A 23,118-nucleotide genomic window follows, 5' to 3' on the forward strand; every position below is an offset into this window, starting at 1 on the left:
CAAAGTCTATCTTTACATTTATTTGCAAATGTGTATAGATATGCTTCATATAAATTAATCCTCTATTTCATTATAAGGAAGGAATTATGTCTGTGGTCAAAAGGGTGGGGTACAGTTAATCTGATTTAGCACAGCATGGGAAAAATTAATTGAAAGTCAGAACTGCATAGTGTTTATTATAAAGTAATTTCACACCAGCTCAGGATTAGCATGGTAACAGGTGACAATAGGTCATTACTATGTTAATTGAAAGACAGCATGCTTTTATAAAAAAGGAAAAGGAAGAAAAAAAAGAAAAAAGCGATAGAGACGAAATGAAAAGGAAAAAATATTAAAATGTGGTATTTTATCTAGGATTGGGCTGCAGTTCTATGGGACACGTTCTAGGGAGAAGATAACTTCTGAAAAGAATTCATTGGCTTTTGGTGATAACCATGCATTGTTCACAGTGCCATGAAGCATGGCAGATGCTCGTGCACATCTCTTGCATGAGTTAAGCTGGTCACCTCTCTTTCCATAAGAACAGGCTGCATCTCCAAAGCAGTGCCCTGACATTTTCATCTGGCTGACGCTGCTCACTGGCCCAGGCACGTGGAGCAAAGGTGGGCATGAGGGGAGCAGAACCCATCTATTTACCAGGTTTGCCCGAAGTCACTGGGAGCTATGAGATTTTGCAGCAGTGTTTAACAGAAGAAAAGACTCTGGTTTTGCTACTTGACAAAAGGATTAATAAAATAAAAAGTCTTTCAAACCACCAATGGAAAATTGCCTGTCACTTCAATAGCACGCTGAGGCATGAAGCCAGGGCAAGCTGATCCTTCCACTTGAGCTGCAATGCCATTATCCCAGCTCTGAACAGGGATGGGTGCTGCAGTGCTCGGCTGCTCTCCCATTGTGCAGCCTGACAGACACTGGCGTGCAGGTATTTCCCATTATCCACTCCCACCTGAGTAAGCAGTCCAAAGCTGCCAGCTTCAGCCCATCAAAAGGAATCAGGAACCTATTTTTCGCCTTTTATTTGAATAATAGCAAAAGGTGTTAAATCAATTTTGGGAGCAGAAGATCATTCTGAAGGTTCTTCAGTTGACAGACTACAAAGGGCACAATATGTGCACTTATGCCGAGGTAAGCAAGACAGAAGAGAACACTGTATTAACTGCAGTCACTACAAAAGGATCTTTGCTAATTGCATGTTATAATTTAAACAAGGATCCTTTCTGGAACCAAAACAATACCCCCATGTAATGAAGCCTGCTCTTGTTCAAAGTAAATGGAAATTCAGAGGCACAGTTGGGACCCGAAAATGGGAAATTCTGATTTTATTTCCTGGAAAAAGAGTTTAACCTCTGCCAATACCCTCATGCAGCCTGATAGATGAACTGATGAGGAATGTGACCTTTCTGTTCACCCTGCTTCAGAAAGGTTTGCAATTCAGTCTGACACAATCTGTTGTAATATGTTAATTTCAATGCAGTTCTGCCAAAAACACTAAGAGTGATCCCTGAGACCTTTACATCCCAGAATACAATCCTTCCAGACTTCATTCTCACCTAAAAACATCCTGATTAAGGTGCTTACTTATCTAATAAAGGTCAAAAGAAAGGAAAGTGTAAATGTCCTTTGATTTCTTACTAAAAAGAAAAGAGCTCAGACAGAAGACAGTGCTCTTGCATTCAGTGCACAACACAGTGTGATGTGGTCTGCTGAGTTAGAGAGAAAAAGAGTAATGCTGCTCCTGGTCAGGTCACACACCACCATCTGCAAATCTAAACTACTGCAGAGCTCGGGCAATAGTGCAATACAAGTACCCCTTCAGGTAGAAGAGATACTTGTGTTCTTCTCCTCAACCATACAAAAAAGCAATATAATAGAAATATTTGCTCAACCCCAGCAGGAAAATCTGTAGGGGTAATTAGGGCAAAACACAGCCTCAGGTCTGACTATGCCCAGGAGAAATGTTTTTCTTGATGATAAGACAGAGTAGTAAAGTGGAAAAGTAAGTGATCAAGTTCACCTCTACAAACACAACACTTCAAAAATTATATTAGAGCTGGTGGTTTCTTTTTTGATCATGATCTAATTATTGCTCAGTAGAAGCATCCAATTATTATTATTTTTAATGGTCATGTCTTTGCATCACAGTTACAATAAATAATAACCCCGACTCAGTCATTTGCAATAGGCACCTCTGCTCTGATGCTATTCCTTCTCTGCAGCCAAGATGAATAATAAGCAACACTGCTGCTCCCTGCTCATCCCTCCGCCCCAGCTCAGCACCTTGAGCCCAGCTGAGCCACCCACTGCCAGGGTCTTCCCCCGGGGACTGCCAAAAAGTCACAGCCAGCATGTCCCCTCCCCTTGGGCTTGCTGTTGTGACGGCAGCTTTCTGGCAGCACGCAGGCGACACGTAATTGCTACAGGCAAGAGTAGAGCTGAGAGACTTTGAAGCACCAGCAGTGGTGTCATTGTCGTCTCAAAGTGCCACTGATTCCCTTTCTAACATGTTCTCCTTTCTACTCTCCATTTATTTAAAAACAAAGCTAAACAGAAAAAGAAATAAGAAGAAAACACCCAAACTCTCAAGCAAGGAAGACAGAGTGGGAAGAAGAAAAAGTGTGTTATAAATCTGTTGGCAAAACTGATGAGACAAAATAGGAAAAACCTGTGTATGAAGCTGCAGCAAATGGAATCTCAAAATGTTTCTAAAAGTAATTTTCCCCTATTCATTTGTTCTTGGCTGTCGCTGCTGTTTGCTCTGCTGTTCTGTGTTCTTTAGCAATAACAGTTCCATTTAAACTCTGTGCAGAAAGGACTCTGCCTTCTCACCTTTCTGTACAGCTCAAGGATAGCTTACACAGCCATGTTATGGCTTTGCCCTTTCCAGATGAGGAATATGTTGATTTGGTTTTGGCTCATTAGCTCTCTAAGGAATCTCTTCCAGCTTAGCTGTCTGCAAGGCTGGAATCTCCCATACTTCAGGATCAGGGCTTTTTTTCTCTTTAAATTTCTGAATGGGTGTCCCAATAGGCACAGACACTGCAAGGAAGCCCAATGAGCTGCAGGATGTACTTCACTGGAAATGAGCACCCTCTCTTGGGATAATGAAATTTTGTGTGCTGCGTTTGGTGCTCTGGGATTCATAAAGGTTATCAGTAAGGCATTTATAATAAAAGTTCTTCCTGCTTTTCCTGGCATGCATGGGGAAGATGGGAGTGTTATCATTCTGACATTTCTGTCAGAAGTGGTATTTGAACCACTGGATGATTCCAACAAATGCCACTGCTGTCATCTGCTGCTCAGTTTTAATTATATCTGACTGAGTCTTTCAATGGCACCAAGCAGAAAACTTAATTAGTTGATTTAAAGGCTGATCTTCTGAGTCTGAAGAATCCAAACAGTTTACAGCATTTATGCATGGAGACTACCATTTTCAGTCTGATGATGCAAGTCAGAAGAATTAACGATCCCACTTATAGGAAGGAAAACCAGAGAAAGACTTACAAGAATATCCTTCTACAAACCCCACCATTTTCGTACATGACATATCAGTAAGGCAACCTCGTGTCTAAGAAACTGCTGTGCTGGCTCACAGGTGGGTCTCAGACAAATGGTAGCAGAATGCAGGTGAAAGATTGGGTGCTCATGGGAACATACAGCAAACGAACATCTGTTACCTTAAACAGAATGTATATGTTTATTCTGCAGCGGACTGCAAGCACTGCACTATTTGGGAAGACTGAAAGGCTGGCATTTTCTCATACACCAGTGCACTGTTCAAACAAGCTGCTTGAAAGGAGATTGCATTAACAATTTATACTACCCTCTGTATTTGCTTTCACAGTGTTAATATGATTATATTTCTCCACTATATCCTGGAAAAACAAGCATTAGTAAGATGCAATGTCAAACTGCTAATATGATGCAATTAGAATTTAACATTACATTCACATACTGATTGCAGATTGCCTGCAGATAGCTATTTTCAATAACTGGGGGGAAAACCCTAGCTAGTAAAAATACATTGTTTTGTTCCAGAAACCCAGGGATGTGGGTTTGGGAACCCTCATGCAGATGTGGACTGGTGGGCTTTGCTTGTTTGTGAGATCACATCTCTGCAATGGTTCTGCTGGTGTCCTTTAAGATATTGCCAAATTTCATCATTTGCAGGGAATGGGCTGGATTTTATGTATAAAATGTGCCTAGAACTCTCTGCGGGCTTCAGTCAGAAAGCAAAGCACTTGATGACTTACACAGCTCATGTGACTGATCAGCTTTCATTGTCCTTCCCTGCATTCAAAAGCTTGGGGCTTGCAACTTAGATGACCACAGAACCACTGAGGCTGGGTTGCACATCTGGAGATCTCCACATCCAACACCCTCCTCAAAGCAGGGTCAGTTAGAGTCGTTTGATCAGGAATGTGTATGTTTAATTAGGTTTTGAAGATATCCAAGGCTGGAGACTCTCCAGCCTCTCTGGATATCCTGTGACAGTGTTTGACTATGCACATCAAAGTAAAGCTTTTTCCCTGCTTAATCAGATTTTTCAGTATTTCAGGTTTTTTTCACTGCCTGTTATTCTTTTGGTGATCCCCATTGAGAGCATTCTGACTCCATTGTCTTCCCTCATCAAGTATTTATACACATTGATTAGATCCTCCTGAGACTTCTCTTCCCAGGCTGAAATGACAAAGCTGTCTCAGCCTGTCCTTTTCTGACAGGTACTCCAGTCCCTTAATCATGTGTGTGGGTCTTAACTTGACCCAGTTTAGCATGTCCATGTATGTCTTGTGGGGGGAACCCAGGACTGGATATGGCACTCTCCACCGACATGGACAGGGCATGTTTCTGGCTCATGTTCAGCTTTTCATTTCCCTTTATTGACCTTCAGGATATGCCTGTTGGTCCATCTCTCTAGCCTGCCCAGGTACCTCTGGATGGTAGCACAAGCACCTGTCAGCAACTCTTTCCAGTTTTGTATATTATTAAACTTCCTGAGGGTGCACTCTGCCACACTGGTCAGGTCATGAATGAAGAGTTAAGCAGAGGAGGTGGGGGAAATTGCTAAATGACTTTATGGCTTTTGTCTCCATATTCTTCAAAGCCACAAATCTAGTTGACCTCACCCTGCCTGGATGCTGAATGCTTCTCTGTTGAATGCCAATCCACTGGACTTTTCAGGTCCATGAACCCATGTAGGTGTATGACTGGTGATGAAAAGTGAGCAATTTCATTGGTCTTTTTCTGCAAGCAAGAGGGGACCTTTTGTCCATCTCTCCTGCACTCTGAATGGGATAATGAAAATATCCTCTTGCTGGTAGGGAGGCTTTTCCTCTTCTCTTTCATGGATTATTGTGTCCTTGGTGACTCACTCATCAAGATGAGTAAAAATAAACACAGTAACACACTGACCTGTAACATTTTAGAAGGGTTTAGTTAAAGAATCTCATTTTGCCTCGAACGGTACTTTTGCCAGTGGACATAAAGCAGTGTATTTATAGGATATGTGATACGTTTTGTTTATCTTTCACATTTTATATCTTAACATGTTCCAGCAAAAACCTGCTGCAGTTGCAGTAGGCCTCACTGTGGCATGGTGAGGAATTGATGTGGATGTGAGTCTGTGCAGGGGGCTGTAAGCACTGTTGCTTCTGTACAAATACAGCCTCTTGCAAGCTGGTGCTTTGGTACTAAGCTGTGCACACCAACTATGTGGTAGAGGATACAAGAAATTTCCTTCTTTATCCTTAAGTGCTGAAATTACCACTTCCATCTTCCAGCTGCAGAACATTGCACAATGTTTGTTCTTCAGTGTTACCATGAGGAAAAGAGACCACCACAGCATCTGCTACTCCTTCTCATCCTTCTTACTCCTCATGCCCTGACCTTAGCGGTTCATGGAAGCTAAGCTAAGCTAAGCTGATTTTTTAATTTAAAAGTTCTTAGGCCATGTTCATAAGGAGCTTTGTATTTCAGCTCTGTTTCGCTGCCATGTTCACAACTGAACGTCTCTGTGCTGTGGTATCCTGCTGAAGGAGAGGATGTGGGGGGTGAGCAGCCCTGCAGAAAGGGATCTGGGGTGTGCTGTTTGGCAACAGGCTTGATGTAAATCAGCAGAGTGCTCTGGCAGTCAGGAGGACAAACTCCTTCCTTGTGGTGCATCAAGCACAGCATCACCAGCTGGTCAAAAGACGTGATTATCCCACTGAACTCAGCATTGGTGTGGCCTCACCTGCAGCGCTGTGTGCTGGACTCCACAATTCAAGAATAAGGTGAAGGTACTCACATGTGTCCAAAAGAAAGCATCAAAGCAGGTGAAAGGGCTAGAAGCAATGCACTATGAGGCATGGCTAAAGGCTTTGGGTTTGTCTAGTTTGGAGAAAAGGAGGCAGAGGTGTGACCCCCTTGCTCTCTACAGCTTCATGAGTAGAGAAGGTGGAGATGGAGGTGGTGATTTCATCTCCCTGGGATCCAGTTATGGAACATGTGGGAATGGTGTAACACTCCACCAGGGTAGGTTGAGACTGGACATCAGGGATCAATTATTTACTGAGAGGATGGTCAGACACTAGGCTTCCTAGAGATGTGGTCCGTGCCTCAATCATTTGAATAATGCTCTAAATAGTATGCTTTAACTTTTGGCCAGCCCTGGATTGGTTGGTCAGCTGGACTAGAAGATGGCTGTAGGTCCCTTCTGACTAGTATCTCTTCTCCCCAACACCTCAGGGCCTCACATGCTGTGTTGGTTTTTTTTTTTTTTGTTTGTTTGGTTTTTTTTAATTTTTTTTTTTCCATAAAACTCCTGCTAGGCAAGCAGCAGCATTCTCTCTCTCTCAAGGAAGTAGAATTGGAATTCATTGAGATTAACCACAAAAAATCCACATCTTATAGGGCATCAGTGTTTTCAGAGGAACTGTGGAGTGAAATGGCCTTATGGTCAAAGTGTCTGCTGAGGCTCCCAGGATGCAGTGAGTCTCCTTTCATTCTAAAAACATTCAGGTAAATGTCGGTATCCTCTTTTTGCAATAGCCTCTCATAGCCCATCCCTGTGCTCGATGATGGCTGCAATGTTTGCAAACTCAGCCTTTTGACTGAGCTGTCATTCTCCATCATGCAGCTAACACAGTGATTGCTGTATTACAGACCCATTATTTGACACTGAGGATACCTGGTTAATACATTAGCTAAAGGGATACTGAGAATAGTGTGCTGCCTTTAGCAGGGAATATTGGATGCTTTTGTCTTTGAAAAGTCCCACTGGTCTTTCCTTTGTGAATGGCTGTAAATTGCTTACTGGAACTAAAATGACACTTTTTGTCCAATTCTTTCTTGATTTTACCCACGAGGTACATAGAGCCAGTTGATTAAACCACTTGGTGCTTTTCTGTGTCTAAGACAGACACATGAGTCTCTCAGCATATGAATTTAGGATTCTTTTAAAACTGGTAAAAGAGGAGCATTTTATACACAGTTATAAAATGTTATACTTCTTTGTATCCTTTTTTTGAAAGGCATTAACATACTTTAGAACAGACCTTTGTTTTACTTTGCTAAAGCTATATAAAAGTTAGAGGTTCAGCATGAATTAGTTGAACAAATGTCCTCCACAGGACATCCTTCCCAAAGAAGGAAATCAGCTGTCTTTTGGAGGCGTCTCTTCTGTATTCCTGAAGCTAACTTAAACTCAACCAAGATGGCAAATTTAACTAGCATCCCAGTTTTGAGGTCATTACACTCAGGTGAGGTGATACCCACCAAAGCCTGCAAAAGCTTTCAAATTTTTTTTCTTTAGGCACTTTCTCCCTTTTAGTTTTGCAGGACAGGCACATTCTAAGGAACATCTTGGTTTTAGAGAATCCAGGGACTATGATAGGGCAAAAGCAAGAAAAAAGAAAATAATAATGCTGACTCCTTTTATCTCACTCCAAAACCTCCCAGGAAGCACACACTTGTTTGGTAGGGGGACCCCCTTTGGATCCACTTCCATTCCTCAGACAATGGGAGTGCAAAACCTGCAGTGGATGTTAGTTCTTTTCACACCAGTAGAAATAGAGAGGCATTCAAATTTGCACTGAAAATTGAGATGAGGTAAAAAATGAGACATTCTGTAAATATAAACCCTTTAAAATAAAATAATACAGATGACATAAAAGTGTAAAAAGTGTTACTGACATGAATAATTCACTAACTATTGAATGGTATAAGTCACCAACTAATGTGTATTATGTGCCATTTAATAGTGGATGTATCTGAAGAAATATGGAAATTGGAATACTTTAATAACTTCATATATGAAAGATGATGAGACTGCCTAAATGATTAAGAGGAAGATATGTTATAATGAACTAAAGCCACTCGAGTGTAAGGTAATTTTAATTCAAATCTCCATCTGCTTATGTATAATTAAGACTCATTTAACAAGTTAATGCCTAACAGAGAGAACTGATAAGTTTGGTATTAAAGAGCTTAAGAGAAGTAAATTAAACTGTCGAGTTTGAGGAGCTTTCATTTGAATTCCCTGTACCTAACCAAAACAGATCTTCCAGGTGCATTTCTTTACCCTGACTATGCAGTCAGGTCCCAAATTTGGGGAGAAAAAGAATATGAAAATCATAATATCTTTGTTATATTTTCATTTTAGATATCATGTCAAGTCAGGAGTTTGACAGAATCTTTGATCATATGAATATTTATACTGTTCAACCTGCTCTCCATATAGTGTCTATACACCATTAAGAAGATACTTTTCATTCCATCAGAAAGATTTATACATTGCAGGGATTGCCAATGGGGTTAAATAACTTATGAAAATAAGAGGATTGCCTTTGATGTGTAAAGAAAGTAATATTTTCATCACTGGTAAATTTCATGTGCTATTCACCCACTTAACTTTTTCTTTCAGTCTTTCTCCAAATATCTTTCTTGCAAAGTCCAGTAGTCAAAACAGTGGCTTCAACCTTTTCATCTTTCATCATGCAATTTTAATTTCAATCTTTTCGCTTCTTCTTCACTGTCAAGATGAGAGTTTCCTATATTCACTTCATACTTAAAATTCTGTGTGCTTCCTTTTTTTTTTTTTTTTTTTTGTCACTGGAGCCAGACATCGGCTTTGATTTGCTCCTAGTGCTCTGGAATAAGTTAGACACTTTTGGGAATGTATTGGAAGAACAAATACCACAGTATATCTAATACTTATTGCAGTGCAGATGCTCCCAAGGGATGACACAGTATTAAAGCTATGGGGTTTGATGACCAACACCCAGTCTTGATAAATGGCTAACACAGACACTGCACCAATTGAAGTTTACTGTTTTGTTCCTAGGCCAAAAAGACTTTAGCATCATTCTGGTTTAGTATCAGTTGAAGTGCAGAAAAAATAGGGACTGAATTGTTTAAAATCCATTAAAGAATAGAATCAATATCTTCCTTCTCGAATTGAGTTTTGGGCATTGGAGGTCCTTAAAATTCAACAGCAAGTGAAATACCTGTTTTTATATATATCCACAGATTAATACAATTTACTGTTTGTAGCTAATCTCTTCATTATGAAAGCATTTGGGTTAATATGCATTTTTGTGTGTGTATCTCACAAAAAAGTGAGCATGTTTTAAAAGTTCTTCCTTTCCTCCAGCATTTAAAAATGCACTCTGTACTGAAGCATCTCTAAAGACATTTTTTTCCTGGCTCAGAACCAGATGAATTGGTCAAGGGAAGCCAAGATCCTTAGTTGCCAGGAAGAGAAAAAGCTGGACATGGCTGAAGGCTCTGACAGTGAGAGGTGGATCCTTTTCCTGGAAGGACAGGAACCTGCTCACTCCCAAGAAGGGCCCAGGGACTTTATACTTGAGCTTGTTGCCTTGCCAGGTGCATCCGAAATCCCAGGCTGTACCTTGTCTTAGAGGTATAATCAAAACTGCTCTGTCATTCATGTAGTAGCTGACATTACAGCAAGATTAACAATATCTGAAAACCTGGGGAAAATCTATACAAGTCTCATAAATGCAGCAATTGCCATCCAAGCATGTGGAATGCTCTTCTATAAACAGAGACATGTTTCAGAGCAGAGGCATTTAAAGATAATAAAACCTGCTCATGATCCCTCTGCAATATTCTTTCTCCTCCTTCGGGTATTAGCCAACTGGTCTCTCTGAGAGTAACACCACCAGGTTTCTGACAGCTGCTCTGTGCTGCTGTAGCCAAATACAAGCTCCCATAACCTTCTTTTGATCCTCATTCCTGAAGAGCATTTAATACTCTGAAAAAGCAGTGGATGCATAAAATAGATATTAATAGAGCACTTAGCACATACATGTTTGTGATCAACAGTTTGAAGGTTAAGAACCTGGGGCAATTCCAGCTTTGAACCAGGAAATATTTTAGCATCAACGCCACGCCATGAAAAAAAGGGTGCTATTCTATAATTTGTACCAAGAGGTACAAATCAATATTAGTTAAACAGAAACAAATGAAAAAGTCAAGCATCATGGTAGTAATGAATAATTAAATCCTTGTGAGTCCAGAAAGTGTTATGCTAAAGTTGTTTTATCATCTCTTGTAAGGTCCTTGTTTGGGCTCACAGGGCAATGTATCAAGCACAGACTAGATTTCATCTCTGATTGCTTGTGTTCAATTCAAATAATGTTACCAGTCTCTTTCTTAAAAAAAAGAAAACAAAACAGATGCAGGTTTAGTTTATTGCCATGATAATACCCTTTTCCCTTTTAGGATACTTACATTGAGAGGATGATTCAGGGACCCCACAGATTGTAACCTTACTTAGGGTGAGCACTGCTCCTAAATCAGTTGGCAATACAGTTGTCAAGAGGAACAAGGCTTTTTACAAGGCCATTTTGTTGGCTTCATAGGAAAAATTACCTCCCACTGGTCTCAGCTGGGTACCAGTGCTGGGGGAAAGAAGAGTGGGACATGAACTCCTTTCCCAGCAGTGATGTGGCCATGGTAACATATCCATGCAGCTACTCTTCCCTGACTTGCACTTTATCTCAGAGCAATCCTGCTAAACAAGATCTGGTCTTGTTCCAGTTGGAAAGCAGTTTTATGTTCCTTCATATGAAAAGAGTTCTCAGCAGACAAAGTTTTTAAAGATTTATGACAACATAAAAGGCATTTTGTTCCTTCTCTTTTAATTTGCCTTAGTGCTAAAATGTTATTGTCCTCAGTTAAAATAACGACATTTTGAAAAAAAACATATGCAGGAATAAACCACATGTGGGATGTCAGCATTGGATTTCACCGACACAAAATTGCTGGAATGAGGGAGTGCAATGCTGAGTCCTGCCCTGCAGAGAAACCAGCTGAGGGCAGTGAACAGTAAAACACTCACCTGCCATTCAGCCCCTGTACACCACCACCCTGGGTGGCCTTACTCTGGGGCTGCGTGGTTATTTTCATGCTAGCAGCAATGATCAAGGCATTTCATCAGGCAGAAATGAATGCTTCTCCCCAAAGCTGCCCAGAGAAAAAGGAAAATGACACTTAATAACTGTAGTTTAGAAAAAAGGAGAGAAAACTGTGGGCTGCTGGAAACTGCCCATATTAAGGATTAGGTAGGAACAGGGAATTTCAGCAGGGGAAGAAGAAAGGAGAAGGTAGCTGGGCTCTGGCAGGCATGTGCGAGGCTAGAAATCACATCACGTGTGCTACCAACAGTATCTCTGTATCACCTCTTGGTTTTCCCTTTTGTCTGACTAGATTTTGACAGATTTCCCTAGATTTGGAAGTATTTCCACTTACAGCCTATTAGTACACTATAAATATTGTTTATTTGTTGCTCTAATTATTATCTATTGCTTAGCTCCTCCCCTCCACTTGGACCCCCCACCCCACCACCCTTTTCTCTAATTAGACATGGATTTTCCTACTTTTATTTCTCAGCGATGAAATAATGATATTACATTTTCTGAAGATTCATGTTGTTCTCTGAATATGAGTGTCACACTGGCTTGATGGGAACTGTGAGTCATGATTTAGTAATGGGAGAAAATCAGTAAGTACTGTGTCTAAGGGAAAGACATAAGAGCAGCCATTCTCTTGAGCTGATAGCAGCTGAACTCAGATTAGGAGAGACCTGTGTTTAAGTGTGATATCTGGAATGCAATAAGGGAAACAGCCAAATCTCTGGGCTGAGATGCCTCCAGAAGAATGTGTACCTTCCTAGATGACTTAGGTTGGGCAAAGACAATTCCTAGGCTCACCTGGAGAGACAATCTGGTATCAGCCCCTTGAAAGCAATACTATGTGACCCTATGATCCTTTCTGGTCAGGGATTCCACACTTTTATTAATTTAAAAGAAAACAGTGGAGGTGTTTTTCAATGAGCCTGAACAGCTGTATATTTGCTGAGGATTTAGTGTGATGTCTCCCTGAGTCTTGAAGTGAGAATTTTCTGATTATCAGACTGTGAACTCTCAGTGGCATAATTTTCCTAAGCACTTGGAGAGCAGTGCTCTTACAGTATTTATATGCCTAGAGATGCAAAGAGTACTGCCAATGTGAACTAATGCCAAAAATGTTTAAAAACAAATGAATGATTCCCAGAATTTGGTAGTTTAGAAATACTATTATGTGCCTTTCTGCAATGTTAAGCATATATTTTAAAGCCTGATGCCAGGTGACTTCAGAACCTAATCCTGCTATGGGAAGCACTACAATCAGTTAGGAACTTCTGTGAGTCAAGCACAGGGACTATGAAAATGGAGCTATAAGGCCATTTCTTCAATCCCACAGACTGCCCAAGACTAGTCATTTCAGCTTGCTCTATCTCACTGGGCTGCCAGCAGCAGCAGCTCAGAAGATTCCCCAGTGGCAGCAGAGGGGCCTCTGCTGCATGGAGAGTCAGGGAGTCCCATCAAGCACCCAGACAGCAAATTGCCATTGCTCCTGAGCTCCAACCAGCTCCCACTGAGCTTTAAATGACTTGGATGCTCCTCAACAATAATTTACACCTGTAACTCAATTAGTTGAGTTTCATTCTCTGTTTTTCCTTAACTCATGTTCTATGAAAGTGTCACTGCTAGTTTTTCTTGCATGAGATTTGGCTCAAAGTTAGGCATATGCTGTGCTCATGTTTTGTATGTGTAGAACAAACAGCAAGCTCAGCCAGGGAGAGGACTCATGGCAGTTACCTAACATCTTACAACAAAGAAATACATCAATGAATCATTTAGTTAACTAATAATATCAGGTAAGGAAAAGCCAGAAAGGCCCACTCATTCTATGTGTTCTGCAAAATTAAAAGCTAATTCATAAGAAATATCCTATGGAATTGTGTCCTTTGTTCTTGAAATCTCTACATGCTGTAAATACCATGCACAGTGAAATGGCTTATATTTAAAGAAAAATTCTCAATCTAAATAAAACAATGCTTGGCTTTTGTTTATTTCTTAAAGATAAGCAATAATTTATTTCTCTTTCATCTTCACAATTATCACATACTGTGCAGCTACAAGACCAACGCCACTACATAACACAGGAGAATTGCTCACCTACACTTTACTTGGACAAGTACAATTACAATTTACAGATTAAATGTACTGTAAAATATGCAGTTGGAAAAATGTCATTCTTATCTATATGATGGGATGTGGCATATGTTTTATGAACAGATTCAATCTAAGATGTAAAATTTTAAAACTTGTTAAGCCAAGGATACAGTATAAAGCGTTTTGATTTGGTATTGTATTGTTACTAAAGTAGAAAAAGCAAAATTAGAGAAATAAATCCAGATCTTAAGTTACAGGATATGTGTTAGGTTAAGAAATTTTTTGCTTTACTTTTCTATATTTTTTTTTACAAATGAATAATATGAATATATTGCAGGATAAAGAAAGACTGCCAGATAAAGAAGGTACTGTTATATGAAAAACAAATGAAAAATACCAGGCCATTTTGCTTACAAAAAGATCAAACTATAAACAGTCACAAAATATATAAAAATGCCACATTGAACGAGGCAATTGTACTCTACCTAAACTGGTAGTATACTCTCTGTTAGAAGTTGTGTTCATACAGTAGTAACTGATAAAAAGGCATTGTGCACTCTTGTGCCATCTGGGGATTTAGCACCATGTGTCATCAGTTCTTGTATTGTCATCCAGTTGTCCAAGATTTTCTTGTTTCTCTTTTTCATCATTTTTTTGTGACTCAGTTCAATAATGTTGATTTCTTTTTTGCCCTCACTGCCACTCTGTGGACTTTCCTTTAGACACTCCAGCCTGCTCCTCATCATGAACTCCCGCCGCCTCCTCTGCTCCTTAGCACGCACCAAATGCTGCTTCCGCTCCTCTTTGCTCCAGTAGCGACCCATCTTCATCTCACTCATCGTGTCATCATCTGTCGTCATCCCACTGCGCTCCTCTTTAATTTTTAAGGCACGTTCCTTCAGGATTCTGTCTCGAACTGGTCTCTTTGTGATGTACCTCGTCCCATCACTCCTTATTTTCACTTTCCATTCCATCTTGGGCTCCATGCACTTCTGCGAGTCTTTGCACATGCTCACCAGGCTGAGCTGGCTCTGGGCATACTCCACAGCAGACTTCTGCTGGATCAGCTGCATATAGCTTTGATAATGCTTTGCATGAGCAGGGATGTTCCCATACCTGTAAGAAGAACTGTGATATGGAGACAAATAGGGAATGTGCTCGCTGTCTTGCCTATCCTGGTCTGTGAATTTGCTGCTTTCTGATGCCAGCACTGCATTCTCAGCAGCACTGTTTTGCTCGGTGGGTTTGGTTTTGGCTGAGGTTGTCTCCCCGTTGCTTTGTCTTGAGGATGACTGATTAGCAACAATTGTGGTCCTCAGGTTTTTCCTGTTGGTTATGCTGATTACCCTCTGGAGAGAGTTATCAGGGGATCGCTCCACAGTCAGCGGAGTGCTCCTGCAGCTTTCAGCAGTGTTGTAGGCACTGGAGCTGTCCTTGTCAGACTTCACAGGGTGCTCCATGATGTCATCCAGTTTGCCTCTTTGTACATCTGTGCTGGTGTTATAATTCCTGAAACTTTCATCATGTAAAGACCAAATGTCTCCATACTGGTCTCTCACCTTTTGGAGCCGGTGAGCTTGCATAATATTCTGGCATTCAAGTTCAATGTTCCTCAGTTCCTCATTGAGTAGCTGCAGCTCATGCTCCACTCCATCTTGGTCTCTTCTGTTGCATTCTATCATGCTGCTTGAGTAATAAAGATCATACTCCCCATGGTTTCGAATCTTGCACTTCAGTTCCAACAGCTGCCGAAACCTTTCACATTCCTCCTCTGGGTTTCCTATGAAATCAGATTCAATGTATTCCCCAGACACAAAGCTTTCATTGCACTGGAGCTCAACACTGCCTAATGTGTCCTGGCTGTGGCCCAGATCCCGTTTGCTCTGCAGGGTAGCACCGTTCTGCTCCTCAGTTGCATTTTCTTGCTCTGAGCTCTCATCATTGCGAAGACTTTCATCTGTAGGTCCCACCCCACTGTCCTTCTCATGATTGTTGGATGATGAGGTTGCAGTGTCTGTAGTGCCATCTTCCTCTTCATGTTTCTTTGGCTAAAAAAAATGAGTAAACCAAAAGGATTATCAAATACAGATCATATCGAAGAATTATTTTCCGGTTCTCTTTTGCTTAAACAGCTGGGATCTGATTTAAGCTCAATTAAAACAGATCACTAAACAGCAGTCCTACTGCTCATAGCTTTTAAACATTTCTGAGAGCCATGCTGTGGTTTCCATACTAAGCAAAGTAAGTGAATTACAGTACTAGTGACATAGCTGCTTAGGTCTGTAAAGAAATACTTCCCTCTCTAGCTAAGCCATCTCTTTGCAATGCTTAAAGATAATGATCACCAGATGGTGAGCTGATTTTGATTCTGGATTATGGCTCCACTGGTGGAGCTGAAATCTTCTCAAACTTGAGATAAAGCTTCAGTACTGGTATCACTTCAAACAAACAGAGCAAGCAGCCAATGAAGCAATGACTACTAGTACAACCTAAAGGATGCAAAACAACTACTGTTTCTTTGTTTAAACAGTGAACTTTTGTTTGCTTCATTACACCCTCCATGGCCTTCTCCTACACTTCTTGTGCCCAGTAGCCTTTTTCTGAAAAAGTGTTCATTTCAGATTCTAGGATTCTGCTCAGAAGGACCTCAGTCTGTTTCATTCCTGGAAACTCTTTTTGAAAACTCATTTATTTCCATTGTTAGAGTTTCTGTTCCTAAAAACTAAAAGCAGTCTTTCAATATTAAGTGCAGAACAACACTGAATGCTTTGCCATGGATATAATGCCAAGCTTTTTGACTGCTGATTAGCACTCCATTCATTGTACCTCACCTATTTTTATATTCTCAACCTATTTATATTCCATAGAATATTATCCAGAGATAATATCTCTCTGAAGAGACAGACACTTTATTTTTCAAACCAGATAAGCAAAGAATCATGCAGAGTGCAATTTGTATGACCAAGTACCTAACTACACAGAGTACCAACACCATGTCTCTTTTAGGAGGTATAATTGGATAATTATGTATAATGACTGTAATAATCAGGAGAGAAAAAAGGTACTGTGCACCCAGTGAAAGGAAACAAACTTAAAGAGGCCACTGTCATAATTCCCGTTTTATCTACTTTGACAAACAGTAAAACAGGATGAAAATATGTCTCCTATGTCATTCCTTCTCCTCTCTTCATGTGCACCTCATGATCACATGCCCTTCATCTGGTTTCATTTCTTCAACTGTTATGAAAAAATAATGGCCTAGGGTCAGAAAAACAAAAATAACCTCCACTCCCAATTCAGTGTAAGAGTGGAATAAAGCAAATATTGAAAGAAACACACCACCAGGAGAATTTGGTGTCTGTGACAAACCAGTTAAAAATTTCTGAAAAGATGCCTTAGGAGATTTAATTTAGTATCCTTCTAGTTCACCTCCTCCTGGTGAATGCTATTCTGTTCCCTTCTCTCACCTGCTTTGGAGCTGCTGCAGTTTGTCTTGACCTCCTCTGCCCCCAAACCTTTCAGCAGAGAAACGACTCCAACCCGGGCAGCTTACACTTCACCCCAGCCATGGCACTGCAATGTGCAATCCATATTTCTCACTGCTCTGGAAAATATTTAACTACTGACAGGAGGGAGAACAGCTCCACCAGACAACAGGAGGGCAGTGTTGCAGGGCAGTCAGGAATCTGGGTGCCTATTCCATTCACATGACCAAAGGAGGATGGTCAGGTCTGCTATTTGACTCTGGGCATGAGTGAAATTACACAATTTGCATCCATATGACTAAAACTCCAAAGAGGGTGGTTTATGTGTTAGCCCAGCTAGACAGCTTACAAGAGCAGAGCTTTATGATACTTCCTCTGATGTCTTCTGCATGGTATTACACCACCCTAAGCATATATTTGAGCACTTCTGAAAGAAACCACTTAATGAGGCTATTTGTATAGGTGTTGGGAAGAGACTTTGCAGTTGAGGCCCATGCAATCAACACTTTCAGAACTGGTAGCTCTTGTTTTCCACACCACTTTTATCAATAATTTAAGCTTTGCTTCTTCAACCTGATTTATACTGACCGAATATAATACTCTGCCATCTACTTAAGTTACACTATCTGGAATTAACACGCACACACAAAAGGTGTAAACAAAGCAAAGTCCATCTTTTGAGTCAAGTAGAAACCAGATGAGCGGGATTGATCTGATGAAATATAAGTGGCTGTAGTACAGACATCTGAATGTCAGATAGTGACTTTGGGTTCCCTCAGGAGAAAACAAGTGACTATAAATTCAGATTCTTCTCAAACTAAAGCACACATCCATATCACATTAAATTTTTCCCCAGTATGTGGATACTTACAGCTAAGTCAATTAAGAAAATGGAAAGTAATACAGATATTTATTATACTGCATGTTTTTGAGATACATTTTATTAAAAAAATCCATTGTGACTCAAGTAAGGTAGCCCCTGGTATTTTTGTCGTGGACATTTCATGCTTGCCAGAGCTCCTAAACATGTGCAGACTGAGCAGTCTTTAACCGTATGAGATAATTTTAATTTTATTTTAAAATATAACAAGCCCAATTCCACATTACACCCCTTCTGAAAAACAAGAGAGAATCCACAATTTTCAGTGTGTTGCTTTTTCTAGTGTTATCTGATATCTGTTTCAAACAAAGTGTTTGTTTTCAAACATACATTGTCAATCTCTTCTACACTTATTTCTGTTTGAAATACCAAAGGGCTCCTTAGGCCTCATCTTTGCAGTGAGAACTCAGATAATGAGAAGGTAAACCCAGCAGTGCGTACAATCAAGCAATAAATGAACCTCAAAAGATTCTGCATTTCAGCTCCAGCAAGAATTCCTGCCTATAAAATGGCTAATCTTGCAGGAATTCAGACACTGTTCTATTCTTTTACAATTTATAATGTATATTGGGACTCAAAACCCAGGCTGCTACTAAAGTCTGAATGCCGTATGATTCAGTTGAAGCCTCCAACAAACACAGCTGGGCTCTCTGGTCAGTCTCTGACAGTGAGAGGGAGACATGTCACAGGGAGAGGAATCTCCAGTGGCAGGCTAACCTAGAGGTACTCAAACCATAAGGGAAATTTGGAATTTATTTCAGTGGTTCACTAAAAGGGAAAATGCTCTTCTGCCAACAATGCTGGTCTTTTAAAACAGGCTTCTTTCAAAAAAAGGATTTTTCCCCAGATATTTTCTCTGTATTTCAGCTTTGAATGAACTAGAAGAATTCTTTTTATCCAATTCTTTCTTCTTCTTCTTAATAGGTTCTGATATATTACACTATACCAATAAGAATTTCTGCATGGCACATGAAAGGCAGTCTTCTGAAAATTATCTCTGCTGCACAATGAACCATGATGTCGTAAAGGGAAAGGAACACAATGAGTTATAAAAAATGGAGAATTACATCTTTCCTTGAGGCTTTTTGGATTATTCCATACAGAGAAGATACAATTCTTGATTGAATTCTACAGAGTAGGTCAAAAACATACAGAAATGACATGACTATCTACTTGACTCTTCTATTACAAACTGTACCAAATTTTTTTGTGACAGCTCACATTAAATGCTAAAACGGCATTCTGTAAAACAGACTTGTATTTGGAAGGATATTATGATAGAAAGTGTATTCATTCCTGCAGCTCTTGAGCTTCATGATGACAGATGATTATGAAGCCAGAGGGCTAAGTTTTAGTTCACAAAAATCAAGGCTGGTCTCCTTGGCCAGCCGGGGAGCTTGGAGATACACAGATTGGCCACTGGCAGCTGCAATGAGAGTGGTTTCATAGCTCCAATGGATGGTGTGATTCCCCTCAGGAAACTTCTAGATTTCCCAGCCTAACAAGGAGTAAAGAACCAGTTTTCTGACTTGACGAGTCACTGCATAGAGTCTAGAGAGACAGCAGCTGTCACAAATTACTGATGCCCCATTACACACCAAGCTGCATTTGGTTGATTCGATTACTCATCAGAAGGGCAAAGAAATGTCTGGCTGTCCTAGAATTACTTCAAGCAATGCAATGTCAGATACTGACAGATCACAAGTGACCACAATTTTTTTCCTAGTGTACTGTTCTTTATAGCAATATAAAATCTCAGTTTGGCAAAAAATATGCTTGGCAAAAGATTCCTACAGGGAATAAACAAATTCAATGGGTTCTGTGAAAGCACATCACAGAATACCACTGTTTACTCATTAACACTATCCACAACCCAAATTCATCCAAAGCCAAAGTTTGACATGAAGTTTTCAGTGTAAAGTCACAATGGTGAAGTGATTGCAGAGGTCCCAACCTGTAATGTGAGTGCCTAGTAGGAGTTGATAGATAGACTTGTTCAAGAATTTCTACCAGAACTGGAGGTTTGAGTGAAAATGTCACCATGCAAATGAAATGGTTTGCAAAGAGCAAGTGGTTTTTCTGACAGGAAATATTTGGTATCCAAGATAAAATTTTGGCTAAAACAATAAACAAGATGCCATATATCAGCTGAAAGTAGCTAGCACTGCAGCACTTAGCACATTTAACCTGGGAAACTGAGGCTTGGCTCACTGCCTGGAAAGGAGAGTCACATCTAAAAGGCTGGTAAAAATCCTGTTGCAAGGCTCCCTTCCCCCCAAGCCTGGAGTTATTCCACTTGGTGTAAATAATTAAATGCTTATAAGATCAAATATTTGTAATCTGATCTGTCATTTTTCAGAGAATTGACTTAATTATTCCATCAGTGTCTGTGTCCCAATGAATATTTCATTGATATACAGGGAAGAGCTTTACTATGAGCTATTGCCTACTCATTGACCCAGTATCAAGGCTGAAGGGGAGGTCAGGAGGAAACAGACTAAATGCACATTCAGGCCCCCCAATGTGGACCAAGCATTGAGGCATTTGTAGTCAAAGAAGCTCCCTGGTTTCCAGAAAAGAGAAGGCTCTCATAGTCTTTCTGCCTCTCTTCAAAGAAAAATGCCACAGGCTGTCCTTTTTGAGCAATTCAAAATGGGGTAAAAATTGTAAGTCACAAAGTTCTGTGGGTGGAAAAACAGTTTCTTCCCAGCTGCATAAATCCAGAAGCCAGGAGAAGTTGAATTTTATTTCTTTGGCTCCACACAGGTGTGCACAGTGGCAGATCATCTGATCCAGGAGTGGGTACTTACACCTTTCACAACAACGTACATCTGAGAAGACCACTTGATGAAACTGTAGGGTATGTTTGCCACAGTCACACAGCCTACAGAACATATGGGCAGGTAAAAGTCAGGACAGGAGCAAGCTGAGACTATGCTAACAATAGCTTATTTGTCTCCATTAACAAAACAAATGCTGAGCTGTGCGCTGTCGGTGTAAGAGAAATACACTCCCATTAACAAAACACCTGTTGTTTATTTAAACATGTCTTCTATCTTGTTTTGCAAGCTCTGGTGCAAGGCTGGCTCATACATTGCATGCATCCCAAAAGGATCATCAAGTCCAGCTCTAAAGTTAAATCCTGCATATGGGGATTGAACCCATGACCTCGGTGTTATTAGCACCAGTTTAAAAAAACTGACATGAAGTTTAACATCATAAATCCCAAACGCTTCAGAATTAATGAAGGAAAGCAATATTATTCTGAGAGTTCAGAGAAAAGGAGAAATGTGCACTTTTCACACCCTATTATATTGTTTATTAATTGATATACTGGGCCTAAGCATGTATTGTTCTCTTTTTCCTTACATAGTGTGCCGGAGATCACAGCATTTGGAGAGAGAACTCTATCAAAGCCTTTGACTCCATTTTACAGCACACTGTTTCATTCTCTATTAATAAAAAAGTATACCTAGAAAAATTTCAAATTATATTTTTAGTAGTGGTCGTACCTGCTCCACCTCATTGGCTGTGTACTGCATCGCTTCATTATGCTGCTCTTCCAACATTTCCAAGTTTAACTCTTCTAAGAATTCATTCCTTTCATCATCCAGCCACCCTTCCTCCAGCTGCAAAGAATACATCAGTATGTTATTTTATGTTAGCAAGGACACATGCTAAAATAGAGTAAACCCAAATGGCAATGCTTGACTAGTTCTTTTTATTCTAACGATTCTCTTCAGAAAGTCAGGCGGTAGGAGTTCAAGTTCACGTCTCAAAAAAAATAGAAAAGAAAAAGGATAAAAAGATGGGATTCGTGTCTTTTATCCTTTCGTAAAACAGTATGACTGATTTTCTCTCATAATGAAGGAGACTGCACAGCACAGACATTATTTCCTTTCAAAAGGTATGAAAGGCACAGCGCACAATCCTGAAGCTGTCATGTTCATTACTACTGAGAGACCCTGCACTGCAAGAATGGCAGTGTTACTAATAGGGCCAGGAGGCAACTGGGCTCTTCTCTCTAACAACCTCCATTCCAGCCCTGCTGCCATCGCCTCAATGGAAACCTTATGCTGCGTTTCTGTCACTATCTTCCCATTGATCTTCCAGGTAAACAAATAAACAGAACAGAGTGATAGAAAGATGAGGTGACTTGAAGGGAGGCAATTTTAGTTCTCCTGGTGTGTTTGGAAACAAGGTTTATCTGTTTGCTTGGTTTTTTCTTGCCAAGTATAAAATAGTACATTGACATTTGGTGAACACAATGTTGCAAAAGGACAGGAGGGGATGCCATGTTTTCTGTCAAGTATATATCTCTTCTTGAACCTATTTCATACCCTTCACATCTTTCAAAACTGATAAAACAGGCACCCTGGCCTAAAATGCTGTTATTTCCATTTTGTTCATTATGCTCATGTGTGCACATGAACATAATGATCCTTTGTACCTGCAATCCCTTGCCAGATGGCGCAGTGCATCAAAAAGAAAAACACTGGTCAGTGGCACTCTTGACTATAATGACAGGATTGTAGGAGAAGGAAACATTGGTTGTTTTGTCATTGATGAGGGAACCACAGGGATTGCCAATGGTGACAAAAACTTGCTGAAAGGAAAAGCCTCAGCATAAGACAATTACAAGAATACCAAGTACTCATGTCCCAAGATAGCAAGAGAGATGTAGCACAGGCCAACTCCTAGAGCAGAATTACCACTGCCTCCAAGCCAGGATATGTCTGGTCACAGATGTAAGTCCGAAAAGTTAAACTGAACTGGTAGTAGTAGTAGTAGTAGCAGTAGTAGCAGTAGTAGTTCAAAACTACACAAGGAGTGACTGATGCTGTGCAGTACTTCTAATGGAATACTGGCAGAACATCACTGTTTCCTTAATAAACTCCGATGTGGTTTTGCCCATGTCAAGAAATTCTGTCCTCTTATAAAGAAGCCTTCAACATTTCCCCTGGTAAAGCCAGCCACATACGGTTTGGGATTAGGAGGAGACTTTTTTCCTTGAGGACATATAATTTTTATGTTTGTCCTCAATGGGACTTTCAAACTGTTCTGTGAAACATGTGGTAGCTTTGTTTACTTGTCTTGTTTACTTTTTTCACCCCAAGGAAAGCATGAGCACAGCCTTCCTCCGCTGTAAAGGACACAGTTTAATTCACCTCATGTGAGAAAATTGCAGAGATTAACAAATTTTGAGGATGAAAGATGAATCTCACTTGGGCAAATCTGCTCATTTGATTGTGGC

At 40.3% G+C, this 23,118-nt stretch overlaps 1 protein-coding gene across 2 annotated transcripts in view; it reads right to left on the minus strand.

The window, feature by feature from the left end:
- Nucleotides 1–13,371: 13,371 nt before the first annotated feature.
- Nucleotides 13,372–23,118, minus strand: part of PDZRN4 (PDZ domain containing ring finger 4) — a 229,995-nt gene continuing 220,248 nt past the window's right edge. For both annotated transcript variants that reach the window (XM_066549828.1, XM_066549829.1), the window contains 2 exons: nucleotides 21,377–21,493; nucleotides 13,372–15,547 (listed from right to left, as the gene is read on the minus strand). In XM_066549828.1, coding sequence (XP_066405925.1) covers nucleotides 14,021–15,547; nucleotides 21,377–21,493 — 1,644 coding nt within the window. In that variant the 3' untranslated portion in view covers nucleotides 13,372–14,020. The remainder of the gene's footprint in view (nucleotides 15,548–21,376; nucleotides 21,494–23,118) is intronic.

This window comes from Molothrus aeneus, chromosome 5 (assembly GCF_037042795.1).
Source record: "Molothrus aeneus isolate 106 chromosome 5, BPBGC_Maene_1.0, whole genome shotgun sequence".
Lineage (NCBI taxonomy): Eukaryota > Metazoa > Chordata > Aves > Passeriformes > Icteridae > Molothrus > Molothrus aeneus.